At 43.6% G+C, this 19,257-nt stretch overlaps 2 protein-coding genes across 4 annotated transcripts in view; one reads left to right on the top strand and one right to left on the bottom strand.

The window, feature by feature from the left end:
• The window catches only part of LOC126856191 (INO80 complex subunit D), a 424,295-nt gene that overhangs the window by 26,989 nt on the left and 378,049 nt on the right, over positions 1-19,257 (top strand). The window lies entirely within an intron of this gene.
• Positions 1-19,257, bottom strand: part of LOC126856181 (protein jagged-2-like) — a 39,581-nt gene that overhangs the window by 1,787 nt on the left and 18,537 nt on the right. For both annotated transcript variants that reach the window (XM_050604459.1, XM_050604460.1), the window contains exons 3-5: positions 6,780-7,071; positions 1,287-1,905; positions 75-721 (exon numbers count right to left, since the gene is read on the bottom strand). In XM_050604459.1, the coding sequence (XP_050460416.1) occupies positions 75-721; positions 1,287-1,905; positions 6,780-7,071 (1,558 nt within the window). The remainder of the gene's footprint in view (positions 1-74; positions 722-1,286; positions 1,906-6,779; positions 7,072-19,257) is intronic.

Genomic DNA, 19,257 nt, shown 5'->3' with positions numbered 1-19,257 from the left:
CAAAATTGTCGGATTCTATCAGGATTTTTTTTATTCTACCCCCATTTCTTTCATATATATCTCCCATTACTTACTCTGATCGCAAAGATCGCCGCTCCAACCCTCCCGACAGATGCATTGGAAGGAATTAAGCAGATCGACGCATGTGCCGCCATTCAAGCAGGGGTTGCCGCGGCAATCGTTGATATTCTCGTGACAGTGCATGCCAGTGTAACCGGCATCGCAGATGCATCTGCCACCGCTGCATCGGCCTTTACCGCCACACGGGGTGCCCTCGCTACCGCAGCCGTACTGCTCGTTGTCCGTCACTCCGAATTGTTGCGAATTATTCGAGGCCGGATCCGAACAGTTCTTGCCCTGCCATTGTACAGGACAGTGGCAATAATAATCGGTTTGCGTGTTGAAGCACGGCGCCGAGTTGCGGCAAGGATTCGGGCTGCAGTGATCGCGATCGATCTCGCACTGATAGCCGGTGAAGCCCACGGGACACACGCACTCGTAAGCGTTCACCAGGTCCCGGCACTCGCCACCATTCTGGCACGGTTTGGACGCGCACTCGTCGATGTCGACATCGCAGTCCTTGCCGGAATAGCCGGCGGTGCAGCTGCAATGATAATCGTCCACCAGATCGATGCAGAGTGCACCGTGCTGGCACTGGCCAACGCAGTCATTGATATTCTTCGTGCAATTCTTGCCAGTAAAGCCGCTCCGGCATCGGCACCTGTCGACAAATCAAATTATTATTTAACTTGCTTAATTATTATTCACTATTTCGCAGTGAGTTAACGAATTTTTACGTCGCGTTCAATAGAATCGATTACGATACGATTTTTTTTCCCGCGTCGACGTTATTTTACGAGGGTAGTAAAGCGAGTAATTACGGGGCTGTCGTAAGTCGAACGATAAAAATGCCTTTATTATTATTATTGTTTAACTTATCATATAGAGAACGGAGGAGAATGCTCTATAACGATTTAATTTCCAATAACTATATCATGTTCGCGAACGACGCTGTTAAAACATAGTACTTATGTCTATTAATAATATAAGCAATCTCTCTCTTAAATTAACAGATAAGTATTGAGGAATAACAATGTAAAACTCTGTGGTTTTTTTTCCTATAAAATTATTAAACATTATTCATTATTAATTAATTATTCTGTATTCTGATAAACGTATCTTCTTTTCTATTAATTTAATATACGTAAGATATACAATTTTGATTTTATCAATAGAAGAGAGTTAAAAATCTCGCATAAATCCCCGAATATTAATAACAAACGTACCTGTAATCGCCCGCTAGATTGACGCAGGTGAGCGAGTTCTTGCAAGGCGATTCCTTGAGCGTGCACTCATCCACGTCGAACTGACAGAGAATGCCCTGCCAGGCGGGTGGGCAGTTACACGCGAAGTTGTTCTTCCCATCCACGCAGGTGCCGCCGTTCTGGCACGGCTGCGAGGCGCACTCGTCGATGTCGGTCGTGCAATAAAGTCCGGTGAAACCCGGGGCGCATTCGCAGTGCGCGGTCTCGCCGAGCTCGTGGCAGGTCGCGCCGTTCAGGCAAGGGCTGGACGCGCACGGATTGTCGACCTTCTCGCAGGTGGGCCCGGAAAAGCCGTCCGGACACGTGCAACGATACTGATCGGGTGCGGTGTTCTCGCATGTGCCGCCATTCTGGCACGGTTCGTGGGTGCCGCAGTAATTGAGGTCCTGGTCGCACAGTATGCCGCCCCAATTGGTATCGCAGATGCATTGCCAGCTCGAACCGTTGCAGTAGCCGTGCTTGCAGCCGGGATACGGCATGCACTGGTCGCACAGCTCGCCGCGCCAGCCGTGCCGACATTGACACTCACCGCTGACGTTACAGTGACCGTGCACGGGGTGGCAGCCTTCTTTGCAGACAGCTAAAAATATTTTCATATAAATCATACATATCATTGCGCGGAGTACTTGCAGTTTTGATAAATAGCTATAATTTCTCATCATTTCTCATAATTTGTTAATACCAATTACATTATTTAATAATATATAATTTTAGCGCAATTTCTTATTATATTAATTTTTTATCTGTCATAGATAAGAGATTTATGATAAATACTGTATTGCAAAAATTCATTAAAAGTTTTTCGCATCAATCGCACATCGTTATTGAGAAAGCAATTCAAAAAGAATCATTTCGGGATGTCTCGGAGCATATCTATGATGACGTGGACGGATTAAGCGTTTCTTATTTCTGCGCGGCATGCGACACGTAATAGTCATTGAGTCGGGCAAACGTAATTAGCGGAGATGTATAATGAACGAAACGGGCGTGCGCGTTGGGACAAGCGCGGAAGAACGCACGCGTAATACTTTCTGCGAGTTTGTAAGGGATTACGGGACGCGCGCGTCTCAATACGTATAGCGCACTGAAAGAGCCGAAGCAACAGGTACCTCTCGTACAGGTGGTTGAATGACAAAATCTAATTTCGGCGTGACCAAAGACACCGTAACCTTTATAAACGAGCACGATACGGAGACCACGACGACGATGACGACGACAGTTTCTCTTCCATCCCCCTCCTCCCGTCAAAATAAAAAAAATAAAAAAAGAAAGAACGGCAGGAAAGGACGAACGTGACGGAGATCTCGCCGGCACCGAGCAACTCAATTAGCTGGTGGGACAGAAAGACAGATGAGAAGTGACAGAGAGAAGGATTATCCCTCCAACCGTGAAACGAAAACTCATGCCGCGCGCTCGCGTGTGCATACGTAGATCCTCCTTTCGGGGTTTCAGTCGGACTCTTATACATGCACTAACACCTTTACCGTTACGTATACACGATTATCGTACATACGCGTATATGCGTATAATCACACGACGGTCCATTCGCATCTTACACGTACATATGTGCATATACCGCCCGTGGCATCCTTAATGATTAATAGCCCTGCTCTCTCTCTCTCTCTCTCTCTCTCTCTCTCTTTCTTTTCCTTTCTTTCTCTCTCTACCTCGTTTCCGCGCCGCGACAACGGACATTTACGAATATTTATACGATTGCATCGGCGACTACTTCGGGGCCTCCTAAATGACGTCGCATTCGCTCGTGACAGCCTTTTCTTTGTCAAGCGATGCATTCGCGGTCCCCGCGATGTGATACACGGAGACATCATCGACCTTCGTCATTCTACGTCGAGCCAATCAAGCGAGTATTTTTACAATCTCCAGAGACTCTCTCCCTTTCGCATTTTAGAAACTATAAATTTCCCTCGAGTCTCAAACGATCACGCTGCTACTCATATGCCTACGGCCTACGGCCGTTGATTAATACGCCGGCAGTTAGGTAAATTAACTTGCGCGGTTCGCGATGCGTCGGCCTTTTTTCTCGCGTCGCGCGATTTTTTACCGTGCGGAACAGCTGTGCGAAGAGAGGCGGATTGCCGGATGGTTTGCGATTTTTCGCGCGCGATTCCCAGAGCGTCTCCACTCCGTGCGCGTGATTATGACGGAGTTGCCTCATTCGCGCGCGAGTTACACGCGGAAGTGTTTCCCGGAAAATTTACGTTCCTCTTCCGCCTCTGTGTAGAGGCTGCGTGCGAAAAACCTTTATTTGTCTGTCGACAATTCGCGTTTTCAGCTCGATTGTGACGCCAACTCTTTCTCTTTCTCGGAATGTAATCATTTTTTTATTGCGCGTAAAACTCATCTTGCGACAAAGAATAATGTAGACGAGCGCGTTATTAATTTTATGCAAAACAGTCGCTAGAGTCAATCTCTTCTTACAAATAGTTGGAACTCTAAGAGAGAAAGGAAAGGTCATAGATCGTAATTGCTAGTGCGTAAGAATTTATGTCATTAGAAATAGCGATCGTAAAAATATTAAAATTTCACGTATCAGTATTTATTTTCTCTACTTTTCTAACAGAATTTGATCAAAAATCATCATCTGTTGCATTTGTTCGATTTTTCTTTGATCTTCTAAGAAGCAAAATAAATTGTATGATTTATCGATCTAAATTTTTTCTGTCATACCAATTATCGTTACACATAACCGATGTGTATTATATTTTTCTAAAATTCTGTTCATACAAAGGCTCACATATTTCGTATGTCGAGCGTTCGTTGAACTTTCAAGATCCTTTTTGCCAGATGTTAAAGGAGCACCATGCACGTACGCGCTTAGCGCCCGTAGAGATTTTACCTCTCGCGCGCGCGACCACGTTGGTGCATCGTGTGAAGAGGATGCACGAGTGAAATTCTCCTATTGACCTTTCACAGCGCGACAAAAATGTCGGAGCCAGTTCTCTCTTTTTCTCTTTCTCTTCTCTAACCGAGACTCGCGCGCGCGATTCATCGCCTTGCACGAACACGCGATCTCCGCCGATAGTCTCTAATTGGGATTTGCGGATTTTTCCGTTCGTCTAAGTAGAACGTGCTCAAAACTCGACAAGTCGATCTTCCCGCATCGTTAAACGAGAGAAATTTTTTACATTTCGCCCCTCCTGTGTCAAGAAGATTCAATATCTTCAAGCGAAATCAGAAGTTGAAGCTGTGGAAACGAAAGCTGATCGCAATGTAACCAATCGCCGCTTGTATCTAATAATGTGGCAAAAAAAATAATTATCCATCAGCGGCTCGAAGCGATCGCTATGTTGGTTATCAAACAGTGAAATCTTAAAGTTCACAGTGCCAAGGAAAACGAGCAGCGTCGGCAAAGTAACCGCGTGTATGTTATTTGAATTCCTTTGGCATAATATCACGAGCGCGACGACTTGCGAAACGATTGTTTAAGCAAATTATTATTTGAGTGCAACGGAAGGCAACGGGACTTCAATTTTTTTTCGCAATTCTATAATTCCAAAATTTATTAAATAATAAAATATCTACGGCTGTTTGAGAGAAATATTTTTTGATTTATACTCCTTATTAATATATAATATTCCGATACTAAAATATAAATTCAAAATTTGGAAGATTTTCACACTTTTATCTAACACTTTTATCTATAAATCAAATTGTCTCGATATTGTCCAAAGCTGAGATAGTTCTGAAGGCAAATCGTTTGATTCAAGAATCAATAAAGAAAAAGAGCATTCCACGCGTCTCTAACGGCGAGAATTGTCGTAAGAACGCAAGTCGTCGGTCCGTTTGAGATCGACCTTATGCGAGCGTCTGTGTCCTATCGTAAAGAGGAAGGGATGACAGTAACTTACGGAGCGGTCACGGCGAGGCGGAAGTAACGATTAAGCGGCGAAGAAAGAGCTGTTATATTGGTCGGCGCAGCATTGTGCGACGGGACCTGGCGTGATGTGTCGCTACCTTTGTGATGATCGTACGACATGCGTATAACGTCCGCCCATTGAGGCACGCATCGAGATAATTCGCGTGCTTTACGATCCATGCGGGACCGCGTACGGCCCATGGAGACGTTCATCTCCTCGCGATCCGTCGCGATGCTCTCGCGCCTTAAATCGCGGACGTGTCGGAAACGTTCGACCTTTCGAGGACCGGACATCAATTCGATGATGAAGATACTAGACGAAAATCGCGTGGACAGTTTTGATTATTCTTCCGTTCTGCCGCAAAATTTATTATTATTTGCCCCATTCGTGTGTAGATTTCCTCTGCTTTAAACAAAAATTAATACTACGATATGAAATCAAGAATGTTTAATTTATTTGTATTGACTTTGTTTATGCGGATCGGTTCATTTACAAATTTCCCAAACGCAGATGTAAGAAAGATCTCTTTGGCGAAGATCAAATCTTTTCGTTCTTCGAAAATTACTTGACAGCAAATGATGATTTATTAATGGCCAATAATCGAATTGTAAGCCTCGTTAGAAGGTACCCATCTCCGTAAGAAATCGGAATAAATAACACACATATGGAGGAAATTGTACATGGTAGGTCCTGTCGTGAAATTTCAAGCTTCAATAAATGATAAATTTATTCCTCCGACAACGAGGCAAGAAATCGGCTCAATTGATATCTTCCGAGTTTTTTTTTTTTCATAAAAAATAGTATGAGATAACAATGATAAGAGAATGCGGTTTATTACTCGCGAATATTATTGCGTATTTCGTACAATGAATTTCGTATCTATCCCGAAAAAGTTTTTCTAAATATGAAAATTCCAATATGAGTAAGAATTTGTCAGTATTTTTTTTTTTTTTCATTCTTCAAAACGTTCTCTTCTCATCGTCAACAAAAACGCTCTTGATGCTCTATCATTTGTAAAGTTACGGCATATAGTGAATTTAAAATTAGATATTAAATAAAAAAATAATATCTCGATGAATGTAATTTATCTGCAAATCATTTTCCGTGAAAAGATAAGAAAATCGGGGAACGTGTATTTATGCGGATATTTTTTTTGCGTGCACATTATATGGTGTCTAACGTAATTAATAACTGCGTACGGTAATATCTAGTTGTACGTGTGGTAATGCGAAAAACACCGGATTAATAAGCAATAATTCATTCTAAAGTCGCTGTACATCTGAAGTGCTAATACTGAAATATGTTATAGGACTTTTTTGCCTTTCTTTCTTTGAATTCCTACGTTATTTAAAAGAAGAATTGCCGTTCATCGCAAAGATGATGAAAAAATTATTTATGAATTTTTATCTTAGAGATATTAAGATAATTAAATTATTGCAAAAGAGAGGAAACATTGTTGATATTAGCAATCAATCTAAACATAGGATCTATTGAGTATATTCTGATAAAACGATGTAACTGCAATGCGATGATCGAAATAACGTAATATATAATTGTCGGTCAAACTCGAACTCACCTGTCTCGCAATCGACGCCTTTCCATCCCTGTATGCACACTTTGTCCCCGTTCTCGTCGCAGGTGTAATGGCCGAAAATGTCGTTTCTAGGTCGACAGAATTTAGTGCAGGTCGCATTGTAGTAATGATCGTCGCATTGAACTCGCACCCGATACGCCAAGTGAGCGTTTTTCCCTTGATGATTGAGAGTGTGCCACGTGGATCCTGGCAGGACGATGCCGCTGTAACTCGCCTCCTCGATTACGCCGGCGCTCTTCTCGTCCCTCGCTTGTAGAATCATCGTGAATTGCCTCTGCAACAAAATATTTTCAAATTATTTTCCAAAAGCTACAACGGCAATGATAACAAATTAAAAATGTCATTAAAAATTCATTAAAAGTCTCGATATTATAATAAAAAAAAAACATAACTTTTAAACAAGAAGTCTATATATTAATAAATCCACACATTAAATAAAAAAAATTGGCTTGTAAAAGAAATTATAAATGTAAAATTAATTTCTTATGTATGTAATTCTATTTATATAACTTTATTAATTTAAATTGTGGAAATATTTTTTTTCTCACTTAATAGAATAATTATTTGAATAAATCTTCGTAAGAGAGAAAACATGCACATATATCGCAAAGATTATATCTTTTCGAAAGATACATCCGGATTCCTGTCTGCGGTCCAGCGTTGCCGTGACGCAACAAAGTCGGATTAAATACAGAACGGTGATGTCACGGGCGACAAGGGTTCATTTGAAAGAGGAAGGGAGGTGGTTTGATGAAGGCAGCAATTAACCCTTGCCCAGCTTGAATAATTCCTCGCCGGGTTCTAAGTGGGACCTTCGGAGAGCCTGTTGCTTTTGCAAATTTATACAGCGTCTGCTGACCTTTGGGGGAGGGAAGGGGGGGGGCGGTTTAAATTATACGATAGTGTAGGGTTACCAATTTCAGGACTTTGGCTTATGTAACCGAGAGTTACACGAAAGCGCATCCGTCGCGCAAAACTATGCGGTAGAAAACAACTTCCGATGTAAACAAGATAATATAATATGCGCGCGTTGATTCTAATGTGATAAATCTAATAGTGCAACAAGATAAAGTATATTGATGAAACATATCTTTCTCGCCGTGTATAGAGTGCGTTCTTTTTTAATATGAATTATTTGTTTCTTAAATTATGTACGATAATATAATAGTATATAATTTATATATACACATATGCAATTCTTATGAACTATTATTTACGCGAATAAATTCCACGAGGCATATAAAGCAACATCATATGTATAAGTAGAATTTGAATACGATCGCAAGTCATGGTTGTAATGATTATCGATACATTCGTAACATTCTGATGGACCGCAGAGAATCGCCACTAATCGGGATAATTACAACGGTTACCACGAGTATTGACACGACGAGATTTCGTCCTTTATATACGGTCGGCTTATCTCCGCCATCGCGTTCGCAAAGGAGAATCCGATTGGTACCACCAATCAAGGGCCATGAGTGAGCGACGTCCGGCTAATGCAATAAATAAATTCGAATCGCGCCGATGCCGCGCGCGGAAGACGCCGCCTGTCCGCTTCTTCGCGTTGCCTCAGCACGGCTGGCACCCGACGGGGTTACACGGGAGTCGAGCCGCCGATGCGATGGTAGAAAGCTGGAAGTGTTCCTCTGATGGAACCGGTCCCGGCGAAAAAAAGATTAGCGCGCGGCATCGGCGTCTCGCGAGCGAGCGAGCGAGCGCGCCTGTGGTATAATGAACTTGACGATCCTCGGAATTAGACAATGAACGCGGATTCTGAGAGGGAGAAAGAAAGAGAGAGGTATTTGTGGAGTAATATCGTGAAAATTGTATGACTTGTATCACGAAATTTTCATATAAAAAAAATTAATTTATATTACATTAAAAAAATTATATTGTTTTAATATTTACACATATAAATTATAATATATTTTCATTTTTTTTGTATGAATAAAGATAATGCTGTAATTAAAAAAAGATAAATATCGTAAAAAGATTGTATTTCCAATTAAAGGGATTATTAGATAAGATCATAATCTGGCAAAGTAATCCGTTATCACTGGCGAAAGATATTTATTTTTTGCGCAAGTGTCGATTTGACATGTGAAATACTTCTTGCCGACTGACATCTTTCCCGTTTTTGGCGTCATGTTTCTCGCTTAACTGTACACTCGTGACTCAACTACTAACTCGCGAGCTTAGTGAATCAATTTCCCTCGCGATTCCCTCCGAGATGTTTATGCATCACGTCGATGGATTCGCGCGAGTCGGTTTCTCTTATTCAAGAATTTGAAAAAATTGATCTGCTAAATTTGCATCGAGCAGAAGACGATGATCAAGAACGATGTGTTCGGTATCTATAGTACGTGCATGTCTGTCTCACTTCGACACTTAGAAGTCATATATTCGATGATGTAGTGTAGTCTACGCAGTACAAAGAGTATGTTGTGGCCAATCCGCGGCGAGTCAGACGTCTCGCGCTAAACGTAAAGACAGCGAGCTGGAGCGAGCTGGCAGTACCTAGAGCAGATGAGCGCTAATTGGTGTTAATTGGTGGCTCGCTCGAGGGCCGACTTTCTCACGCCCGCGACTTTCGTGCTCGCCTTTTTTTTTTTTTTCTTTACACCTCGTATATATATTCTAATGCGGCCGGTCCCGGCCGGTCGTCGCGCTCGCCACCCCGTAAAAAGGACGTTCCTTGTGCTTGAACGTCGTGACGCTTCCTTTGTCGCGCCGCTCTTATTTCTCCGCGACGGGTTCGTCACAATTGAGACGTAAATGGTTTAAGATTAAGGTCAGAGGAAGCGTTAGATTTTTCAATTCTCGAACTCGATAAGTTTTCAATTCGATTAAAAATATAAGTTGATTATTTATTGAAATTTTAGATGTATTTTAAATATTTGTTTCAAAAAGAAACAATTCTCTTTTTTATAAAAGCTTGCAAGTAATAGTCAAAGGTCAAATACGATTTTCTCAGCCTATGATTTTCCACAGATTATACAAAATAAGCTCTATCCATTCAAAATAAATTTTCGCTTTGCTTGGAATTATTGTAATCCTAAAACAAAGAACATACTCGGTGTGCCAAGAACCATCGACGTTGCAATTGTGAATCTAGGAATTCGTGTGGGTGTTTCGCTATTCGGCTTTCAGTTTTACAATCACGCGAGGCGATATTCGCTGACGAATTTCTCCTTTCACCGTTAAATATCGAGAAGGAAATTGAAAGAGCCTGTTAGATGGAGAAGCGAGGATCCACGAGGTGTATTGTACGATCGATTCAAGCAAATGGAAAGCAGAGATAGATAGAATCAATATATAAATATATAATAAATAGATAAATAGATAATCACATCTTTCGCAGGATGTCGAGAAATACGCGAATAAAGAAAATTAATGTAAGATCAAGTTAGAAAAATTAAGAATGTCTATAATAAATAGCACAATAATTTTTTAACATGAGATAAAAATAATTGTTGCATTGTAATAGTTATTGAAAATTAATTTTATTATCGTTATCATATTCAATTATCCCATTCAATATAACGGAAATATAATAAATAAAATATATAATAAAACGGAAGAGAGAGGAGAGCGTGGGATGCGCATACGTGCATGCTGCTTTGCCGCCGAATGCGTCATCTCGTATTCCGCGGCCGTCCAGTACGTAACATGAATTATCTTATTTCTTAAATTGTGCGACGCGGAGTATACGCAATAAGACCATTATTCGAATGCGTGTCCGAGCGCGTAAACACGCCAAAAATGTATAAAGCATCGCGAGCAGAGATTTTTCATGACCATATACAATCGAGATTCGAGAAATTAACTTTTTAAACAAGAAATTTGCGGAAAAAAATTGCGAAAGAGCCACAGCCATAGGCATGTCCGAACGAATCAAATGCCTCGGCAACTTCGAGAGGTTGCTAAAAAAAACTTCTCGATATTGGAGATTGCTGGACATGATACTACGATCCTTTTGAGGAACATGGAAGGAACTGCCTCGTCGGTCAGCTTGCGTGGGCGTAGGAAATTAATTAAGCTGAGCAGTATTCTCAGAGAAGTCGATGCACGTTCATTTCCAATGTCTATTCGCAATGGCCAATTAATTAATTTCCTGCGACCACAGTCGGTTTCATGTTGGCGGTCAACGCGAAGTATATATGTCTGAATCTCATCTGCGTGTCTACGCACATTTTACCGATTAAATATTTAAAAAAAAAATGTCATTTTGTTATTTAAGCAAGTACATATTCGAAAATAATCACCGACTTCTAGAAAATTAAAACAGAATTTAGAAATACTTAAAACTTTTATTGATTGGTTTAAAAGCATGGAATTTAGCAGCGGATATTAATCGCTTATCTTTTATAATTTCTATTTTTTTTAAATATTCTTTATATACGAAAAAAATTATTAGTACGCGTAATAAAATGTTTCTATAAAACATGGGATGTTTGAACAGTTCGCTTCAGTGCTCGTAATATTTTTACTCCGTCACACGTTATTCGAGTCCACTGGAAACGACAGTCGGTCTGATCCGGAATTCGTACAATCTGCGTAATCCGAACGTAATAGTACCTCGTGCGGCAATGGTGGAGCCAATTCGAGAGGAACGTGAAGAGATCGAAAAGGAAACGAGCGGATACACGTGAAGCACGTAGAATCCCGCTGCGAGGGCTATCTGGCCGTTTGCCCGTTTGACTGCCTCGTCCGTCACTCTATCGGGCCTATGACTTACGTGTACACGCGTGTGTGCTCGTTGGTAGTCGCGCGGAGCAGGTAGAAGTAGACAGGTAGATAGGTACATACTTCGTACGCCGAATAGAGTGCGCCGAGTCTCCTCTCTCTGCGTCAGGCGACGTGTCGTAGGTTTCGCGGAAAAGATCGAACGAGCCGTACGTGAGGACGCGTACAAACGTGACGACGGCGTACCGATGGAATGAGGGTACCTTCGAAGCTACCTTCGATTTCTCGTACAAGATCCCTCCTCGCATGGCGTTAGATTTCGCGGCGCGGAGCGTTCTCACGCGTGTGTCGCGGAATGAGCGTGTCCCTCAATCCTGATAGGATTTATAGTCGACCACGATGCAATGCATGACAAAATGATCCTTACATAGTTGCACACCTCATTTTCGATACAATTTCCATAGATAATTAATAGCATTCGGTAAATATTCTTTGATTAAAAGTGAAAAAATTTTGATAAATTTAATTTTAAAAGCTAGACAAATCCTTCTACTTTATTAAATTTCCTGCACAGATCTTCCCTTTGATTTCATATCCCATGCGATATTACGTAACGTTAGATTGTATGATCGAGAAAATAATCACATACGATTTGATTCGCAACCGAGAATCAATCTCCGTTAATTGACCGAGCCGTAATTGAAAAACGCCGGCGACGCCGAGGAACGCAGAAGGTGCCTCCGCGGCGGCGATTCCGGTTCGCTCGTCGGAGATTCCGTCCGGTCGCGTCGTCTCTCTCTCTCTCTCTCTCTCTCTCTCAGTAGCGCATTCCCCTCAGTGACGGAAATCTTCGTTGACTGGAATCCTGGCGGCCGTCCTCGCTTCCCAATTAGTTGGGTAGCTAATAAATCTCGCGGCGTACCCAGAACTGCAGAAGGACTCCCCTCGCAGGAGTGGGTGAGAGGGTAAGGGTCGAGAACGGGAGAGAAGGATGAAGAAGTCGGCGTAAAAGGGAGCTGAAGAGTGGAGGGAGAGGCTCCCGTCGTCGTCGTGGACGAAGAGGCGCTCGTGGAAAAGAGGCGTCCACTATCCGCGAGGGCACAAGGCCAAGTGCACGGCGCGCCTTCTTCCCGCTTAAAGGAACCGAAGAGGCAACGACGTGTAGAGAGAATCGCGGACGGCGATGGTAGTGGCTGGTAGTGGTGCGTTACCTGCATAATATAACGCGAGTCGGCAGACTTGCGGTATGCATTAAATACTCTCCTGGTTCTCCTCGACCACGTTCGCGTTGCCCCGCGAATGTACTTAGGTCGAGTACCTACGAGTGAGACTCGTAATGGACATATTCTCTATCGCACGTCATCAACATTCTCGTTACATACGGATACAAGACAAGATGAAAATGACGAAGATTGACTAGTAGAATCAAACCGGATTTAATTTGCAATTTGAGCGAAGAAAATAAGACATTGACTGATATAAATCCGGCTATAAATTCCATTATGAATTTATCTTCCATTAAATTTATTTTCCACTAAATATAAAAACGCGATTAAATCTTCGTGGCTCGTATTGTCACGGAGAAAACGCGCGGATCGAGAGACACTGTGTACCCCGGCGGTCGTTTGTACGGACAGTCTCGACAGCCTTTCAAGAGAAGGGAGAAGTCAGGGAGAGAATAAGAAGAGAGGGAGAGAGGGGAAGGGACGAGTTTGGTATGCGCTTCGCGTAGCGGGTTCACACACGACCGGCCCAAAGGAGAGGAGACCCCAAGGCCCCGCTGCTTCCTCTACCACCGAGGCTCTCGTTGGAGCCCCCCGTGGACACGGAGATACTCCCAAGTGAAGAAGCATCGCCCAAAGCGTGGCGACATTCCCTCCCCCCTTCCCCTATATCTCCCCCTCCTCTTGTCCCCCTCTCGCAGTTCGTGTACACGCGGTCGCATTGTGCACCTGCCTGTGTTTGCGCGTGTCGCCGACACGCAGCTGCGTATAATACTATAATATAAGCAAGTCGAACGTAAATCTTACGAGGGGGAGGGGAGGGGAGGGGAGGGAGGGGGAGCATCGTGATTGGAACCGAGGCGACCGCGTAAAGGGAGCAATTTCGGAGCGGCGAGAAAACAAGGGGGACCGGTTCGCGCGCGCGCGCGCGCGGAAGTTTCGACAAATCGGCCGCGCTTCCGTGTTAAGAACGGGCAATTTATGCGTATACCCGCGGCAAACCCGTCGCGCGATGAATCCTGCTTCAATAGACACCCGTTGATTCATTCAGGAGTGCCACTGCTCTCTCGGGAAGAGGAAACCGCGCGCGCGGTATCGCGGTATGCGGTTAAAAATCGGCCTCGCATGTGTGCGTTGGATGATAGGCTTCCTCGTCTCCTACGTCTCCTCCTTGTTTTCTCCGTGCATGACTGTGTAATTAATTCATGCATCAGGTTTCTCCGTCTACCTCGTATATCTCATCTTCGTGATTTTCGCTTTTTTTCACCTCTCACAATTTTTATAATTGAGCAAAATTTTCCATTATACGTAACGCATCTTATTCTAATTTACGTAATCATCGTTAAATCGTAAATTTAATATTGTCTATCAATCTCTTTTATCTATTAATTTCTAATCATCTTTGCAACGTTATATTTTGTCTAGCTATTTTTATCTCAAAATATTTTAATCATTTTCTCTTCCCTTTCTATCTTTTATCATCTCTCATCACTGATGGATGGCACTTTGATAGTGTAATCTACAGAGAATATATATTGAAGCGCGCGAATGACTCGCCTATTGTAAAAATAATTCTAATAACGATCGAACAATATAGGCAGCGCAACTCTCTCGTTTAATGGTCGATGATAAATCGCGCGGGTCATTATATCGGCAGCATGACGATTACGTTAATGGAATCAAGATTAATGGCGGCGCGCGTGGGAGTAGCGGACAAGTGTCGCGATCGTTGATTTTCATCGAGAGAGATTGTCTTTGTCGAGAGCCGATCGGCAATCGGGAGGAGAGAAGATCGACAATCAGGAAATCTTTAATTCGCGCGAACGTAAATCTCGAGATGGTGAAAACGACGCGCCTGGTTGATTGTAAACCCTGCGGGCGATCTGGACGCGATGGCGCAAAGAGAGCAATTTTGGATCGCCGGCCGGGTCTTCTCCTGAAGACCGGTTCGCGTGGAACTTTTGACAAATTGCTCGCGCTTCCGCGTTTCGAAATGGCGCAATTTACGTGCGATTAGAAAAAGGCACGTCGCGTCGGGCGCAGGGATGCGCGAAATGACCGCGATGTAAATCTCGCGAGCGTTATTCATTATTTCGCGTTAGCATCGCGTATTAACGGCGCTAATATATTTGAACAGCCGTAGATGCCGCGGGCTTAAGCGCTGTTTATTCATGACGCTATTAAGCGTGTGGATGCGACGCAGTGCGGTTTGCGCGATGTTGGTCGCTAATTTCGCGAGAGCAGCGTTTGTACAAAATAAAAGTTATGAAAGTTATCCTCTTACAAGAAGAAGAGGACGCATATTGTCATTATGTCGTTACATTTGATAATTCCCGCAATAATTTTTATTTTATAGTAGACATAAAAATGCGAGATGAACAATCTTTGAAAGTCCACTTTTATAAACATGGAAAAAACATGTACTCAAAAACGCATGAATTTTTTTTCACATCTACATTCCACGCTTCAACTAAAAATAAAACGAAATGAAAAAAGTCTCGACTCTCCCAAAGTTATGCTCGAAGAATCGATAATTTCGATAGCGGTAGTTTCGGAACACGCAGTTGGAAGAACAACGAAGATATCGACCAGAATGGAAAACGATTATAAAGCCGCGGGGCCCGTTTTCGAGACGCGGATGTACACCTGTTGAGTCCCTGACTCACGTTGCTCGATCCCCGCGGCGTTCCGCGACGCGTCTTGAAAGAGAAGGGGAGAAGAACGGGCTCCTTCATTTTCGTTCCTCGTTCCTTCTTCTCGTATCCCCGCCGCCCAGTCACAGCTTCTTCCATGATGAATGCCGCTCGGCCGAACATCGTTTATCATTATACATCTATTATCGAAACTATGATTGTCGGAATTAATCACGTGCCAGGAGAAAGGAGATTACTACGGACGGTTTTCGATTCAATCTGGGGACAAGCTCTTTCTTTTCACACGATAAAAAGCGATATTCCGAGAAATCTATTATAATTGAATTATATATCATATATATTATACAGATTTATATGATTAGAGCTTCTTTTTTTACAAAATAATTTTGACTATACTCGCATCAATTTGAGAAATTTGTTGAATTAATCGAATAAATGGACACGTGCTATTTTTAAACAGCAATTCTGTAACATCCACGTGGTTCGCGGCGTCTAGTGACGTTTCGTCATTCATAACGGCGCCCAGATTGGAGACATTGTGCGTACGAGTTTGTATGTGTTTTCCAATGCGTCCGACGCAGCGGCCGGTCGTGCGTGCTGGTGCATATAAAATGCGCAGACAGGTCGCATATATGAGCGTTCGTTGCATGTGAATCGTATAGTCGAGTTCACAGAGTCACGCTGACGATGGTCGAGGAGAAATTATTGAGAACGAACAAGGATAAGTCGATGAGAAAGAGGACGTACTCGAACGATTTGCTGTAAGGATGGAGAAAGAGAGATAAAGAGAGAAAGAAGGGATCGCTCGAGGAAAGAGATGCGTAGTCGGAGAAAGGAGACGCGAAATGCGCCGTTCGAAGATGCATATAGCTCCGGGGAGAAGATTGTGCAAAAGCTCGACCGTATATATACATTCGCCGATGGTTTCCCGTGGTATTATGCCACTACTGAAGGGAGAAGAGAGACAGAGAAAGAAACACGCTCGTATATTCCTTCTCACATCGGTATTGAAATTAGATGAGGGGAAAGTCGAGGACGAGAGACGATCACAACGTTTGATGTTGCTGCTATCGTGACCGCATCACGTTTGCGTAAACTGGGTCGCTATTAGAAAACTCTTGCGATTGCCGGCGATATCCGCGTACGTAACTTATCGAAAGCTAAATCGCGGAGAGGCCTCGTCTAACTCCTTCGGGTAATAAAACGTCGAACGTTACATATATGTGTGTTTCTTCATATGTGCCTAATGGATTCAACGATCCAATTATCGTGCAGCGATGAGATTCGGATCGGTTTGAAACTTGGAGGTGCGCTTGAATAGCAATTTTCGTATATACGAAAATTGGTGATTCGCGTTATACGATATCTGAGAAAATCATTTTCGGATTTCGAGCGCTGCGGAAAGCATGACTGCGTGAATTAAGGCACGCGCGATGATTCGTCCAGCGTTAATGAGAATCAGGGGGAATTTATATATCGGTGAGAAGAAGAAATATCTCTCGTGAATATATTCTCTCGAACCAGTCGCTAAACGCAAGTGGCATTCGGTAGTAGCCCGTGCGCGCAAACGTTCGCCGCTCACTCGCGGGACGAGATTATGTATACCGTATTCAATCAGCGGAGATGATAATGACGGCATTATCCGCGCAAGAACGATGAAAGTCAAGCGGTTTACCGTTTTTCGAGATAGGCAGCACGTGAAAATGCTTGTATAGCTTATATTTCACGACGTAAATATATTCGAAGTATCCGAGCGTATTTTATCTCTGCGCGCTCTTTATTTCACAGCCATCTCCTCATGTTCGACGCGCGTACAAACGTTACGTACTCTGGCGCACGTATATGCTTCCTAGCATATTATATTCTTATACTTTTTCTTTTTTATAACCAACGGCGCGCCATAATTGAATTAGAGCGGCAGAGCGCTAAACGGTCGAAGGTAGTATGTCGAAAACGGGAGAAGAAACCCTTCACGAGAAAGGGAAGCGATTTAAGGGTTTCTGTTTATATCTCTCGTGGCGGTCGGTCCTCCGAGATGAGAAAGAAAAAGACGGAAAAAATAGGGACTCGTAGTTCCCCTTTGTCGCGATGGGTCCTCTCGTCGAAAGATACCTGCGAGCGAGTTATGAAATATACAAACAGAAAAGCTGGAGCTCTTCAAACAATCCACGATGACACGGGCGCGTGTAGGTAGATAGGTAGGTAGGTAGGTACACGGGTGCGTTTTTTCGAATGCGTGTTCGTCCGCGCGCGGACACGAACGCGGTACCCCTTCGGGACTCCTTCAGGCACCCACCAAACCCATCGTTGTCTGAAGGGGACACTCTCGACGGTCCTATGTGTATACCAGAGGCTCGCAAGGGCACGCCTGCATGCGCACTCCAACGTCTCTCTCGAGAGGACTGTTTGGGCCTCCTCGAAATCGCTCGCGCGTTATGCCGTAATTACGTTAGACGACGACAACGGTCGGATCGTAGGTGGAGGCGCGCTGCTAATTGAGTACAAGACGACTCTTCGGGGCGTACAAAAAAAAAAAAAAAAGAAAAAAAATATGACAGAGTTTCTCCCGTATATAATGCAGCGCGTGATAGTGCACTGTAACTATTTTATGGAACCGTGACGGAGCATTTTATGTTAATATTATGACTACAACATAATGGTGATGACATCTCGGTGGAAGAGGCCTTAAAACTCTTCAAAATCTTATTCTTTTAGTCACACACGCAATTTATGAATGCTTTCCTTCATCGCGACTAAATAGGGGACAATTATCTCATTTACGAAAAGTGTGAGAAACAAGTGGCGCGATTATCAAATTTATGGAATACGCCGACGCGATCTTCTTCAAGTACCGAGTGTATGAGAAATTCGCGTACAGAACTGTCGAAAGACCTGATTCATAACTACAGAAGAAGCGGCGAGATAAAAATTTAACATGGATGAACGATCGTAAAAAATTTCACCGCGAGAGTTTACAGAGGACGAGAACACGAGAAAAAGCGAGAGAGAGAGAGAGAGAGGAAGAAAAGGAATCGATGATGAGGAGTTGCCAAGCGACTGGAACCAAACTGGAATTTTACGCAACGACTCGCGTTGGATGGGAGAGACCAGCGGACCGGAAATCCCTCGCGCGGATTCGATAACTCTCTCTCTCTCTCTTTCTCGCGCGCGCATCCTCGCCTCATCGTAGACAAAGAAATCTAGAGTCTAGAAATTTGCGTTATTCGTGCGACCGGCGATGTAACGCGAGCCATAAACACCATGACTTTTACTCGCGCGGTCATTAACATCGCGCGTTGCGAAAGAACGGTGCACGTTCACCGCGATTCACATCAATCTCGGCCGGCTTTCGGCGACTTCGAGAATGAAAGCTCAAACTTAAGAAAGGACGTCGATCTACACGCGCACATGTGTATATACGCATACAAAGGTCGGTGTCGGTCCCCGGAGGCGGCGTCGCTAATGAGACGCCGCCGTTCTCGTCGGCGTCGTGTCACGACGTCGATGATAAATGGATTCGTGTCGGCTGATTCTCGCGAGTCCCCGAATGTGTCGTCCCCTCGTTACGGCTTCATCCTCTCGCCCGTCCGTTTCTTTCGGCACGGCGGCCATTGTGCCGGTGACCAAACAAAATTACGGTCCCGTATATACATACCGTACGGAGCGCGTTATTAAACGCGCGCGGGACATCGAATTAAGCCTCGTCGCGCCTCGTATACGTGTAACGGCGACTGGTTGGGATTTTCAGCCGACGTTCTCACGGATATTAGGTGATGCCGCGCGTGTGTTTTGGCACTCGACGTGCTCTCTTGCCTGCCTTCTTTCAGTCCTCGATCCTCTCAACGCGTATTTAGCATACAAATACGACCACCTGATTCTTATCCAACAATGTTG

The sequence above is a fragment of the Cataglyphis hispanica genome, chromosome 18 (genome assembly GCF_021464435.1).
Source record: "Cataglyphis hispanica isolate Lineage 1 chromosome 18, ULB_Chis1_1.0, whole genome shotgun sequence".
Classification (NCBI taxonomy): Eukaryota; Metazoa; Arthropoda; class Insecta; order Hymenoptera; family Formicidae; genus Cataglyphis; species Cataglyphis hispanica.
The sequence above is the reverse complement of the archived record's forward strand: the minus strand, read 5'-3'. Positions and strand labels throughout refer to the sequence as shown.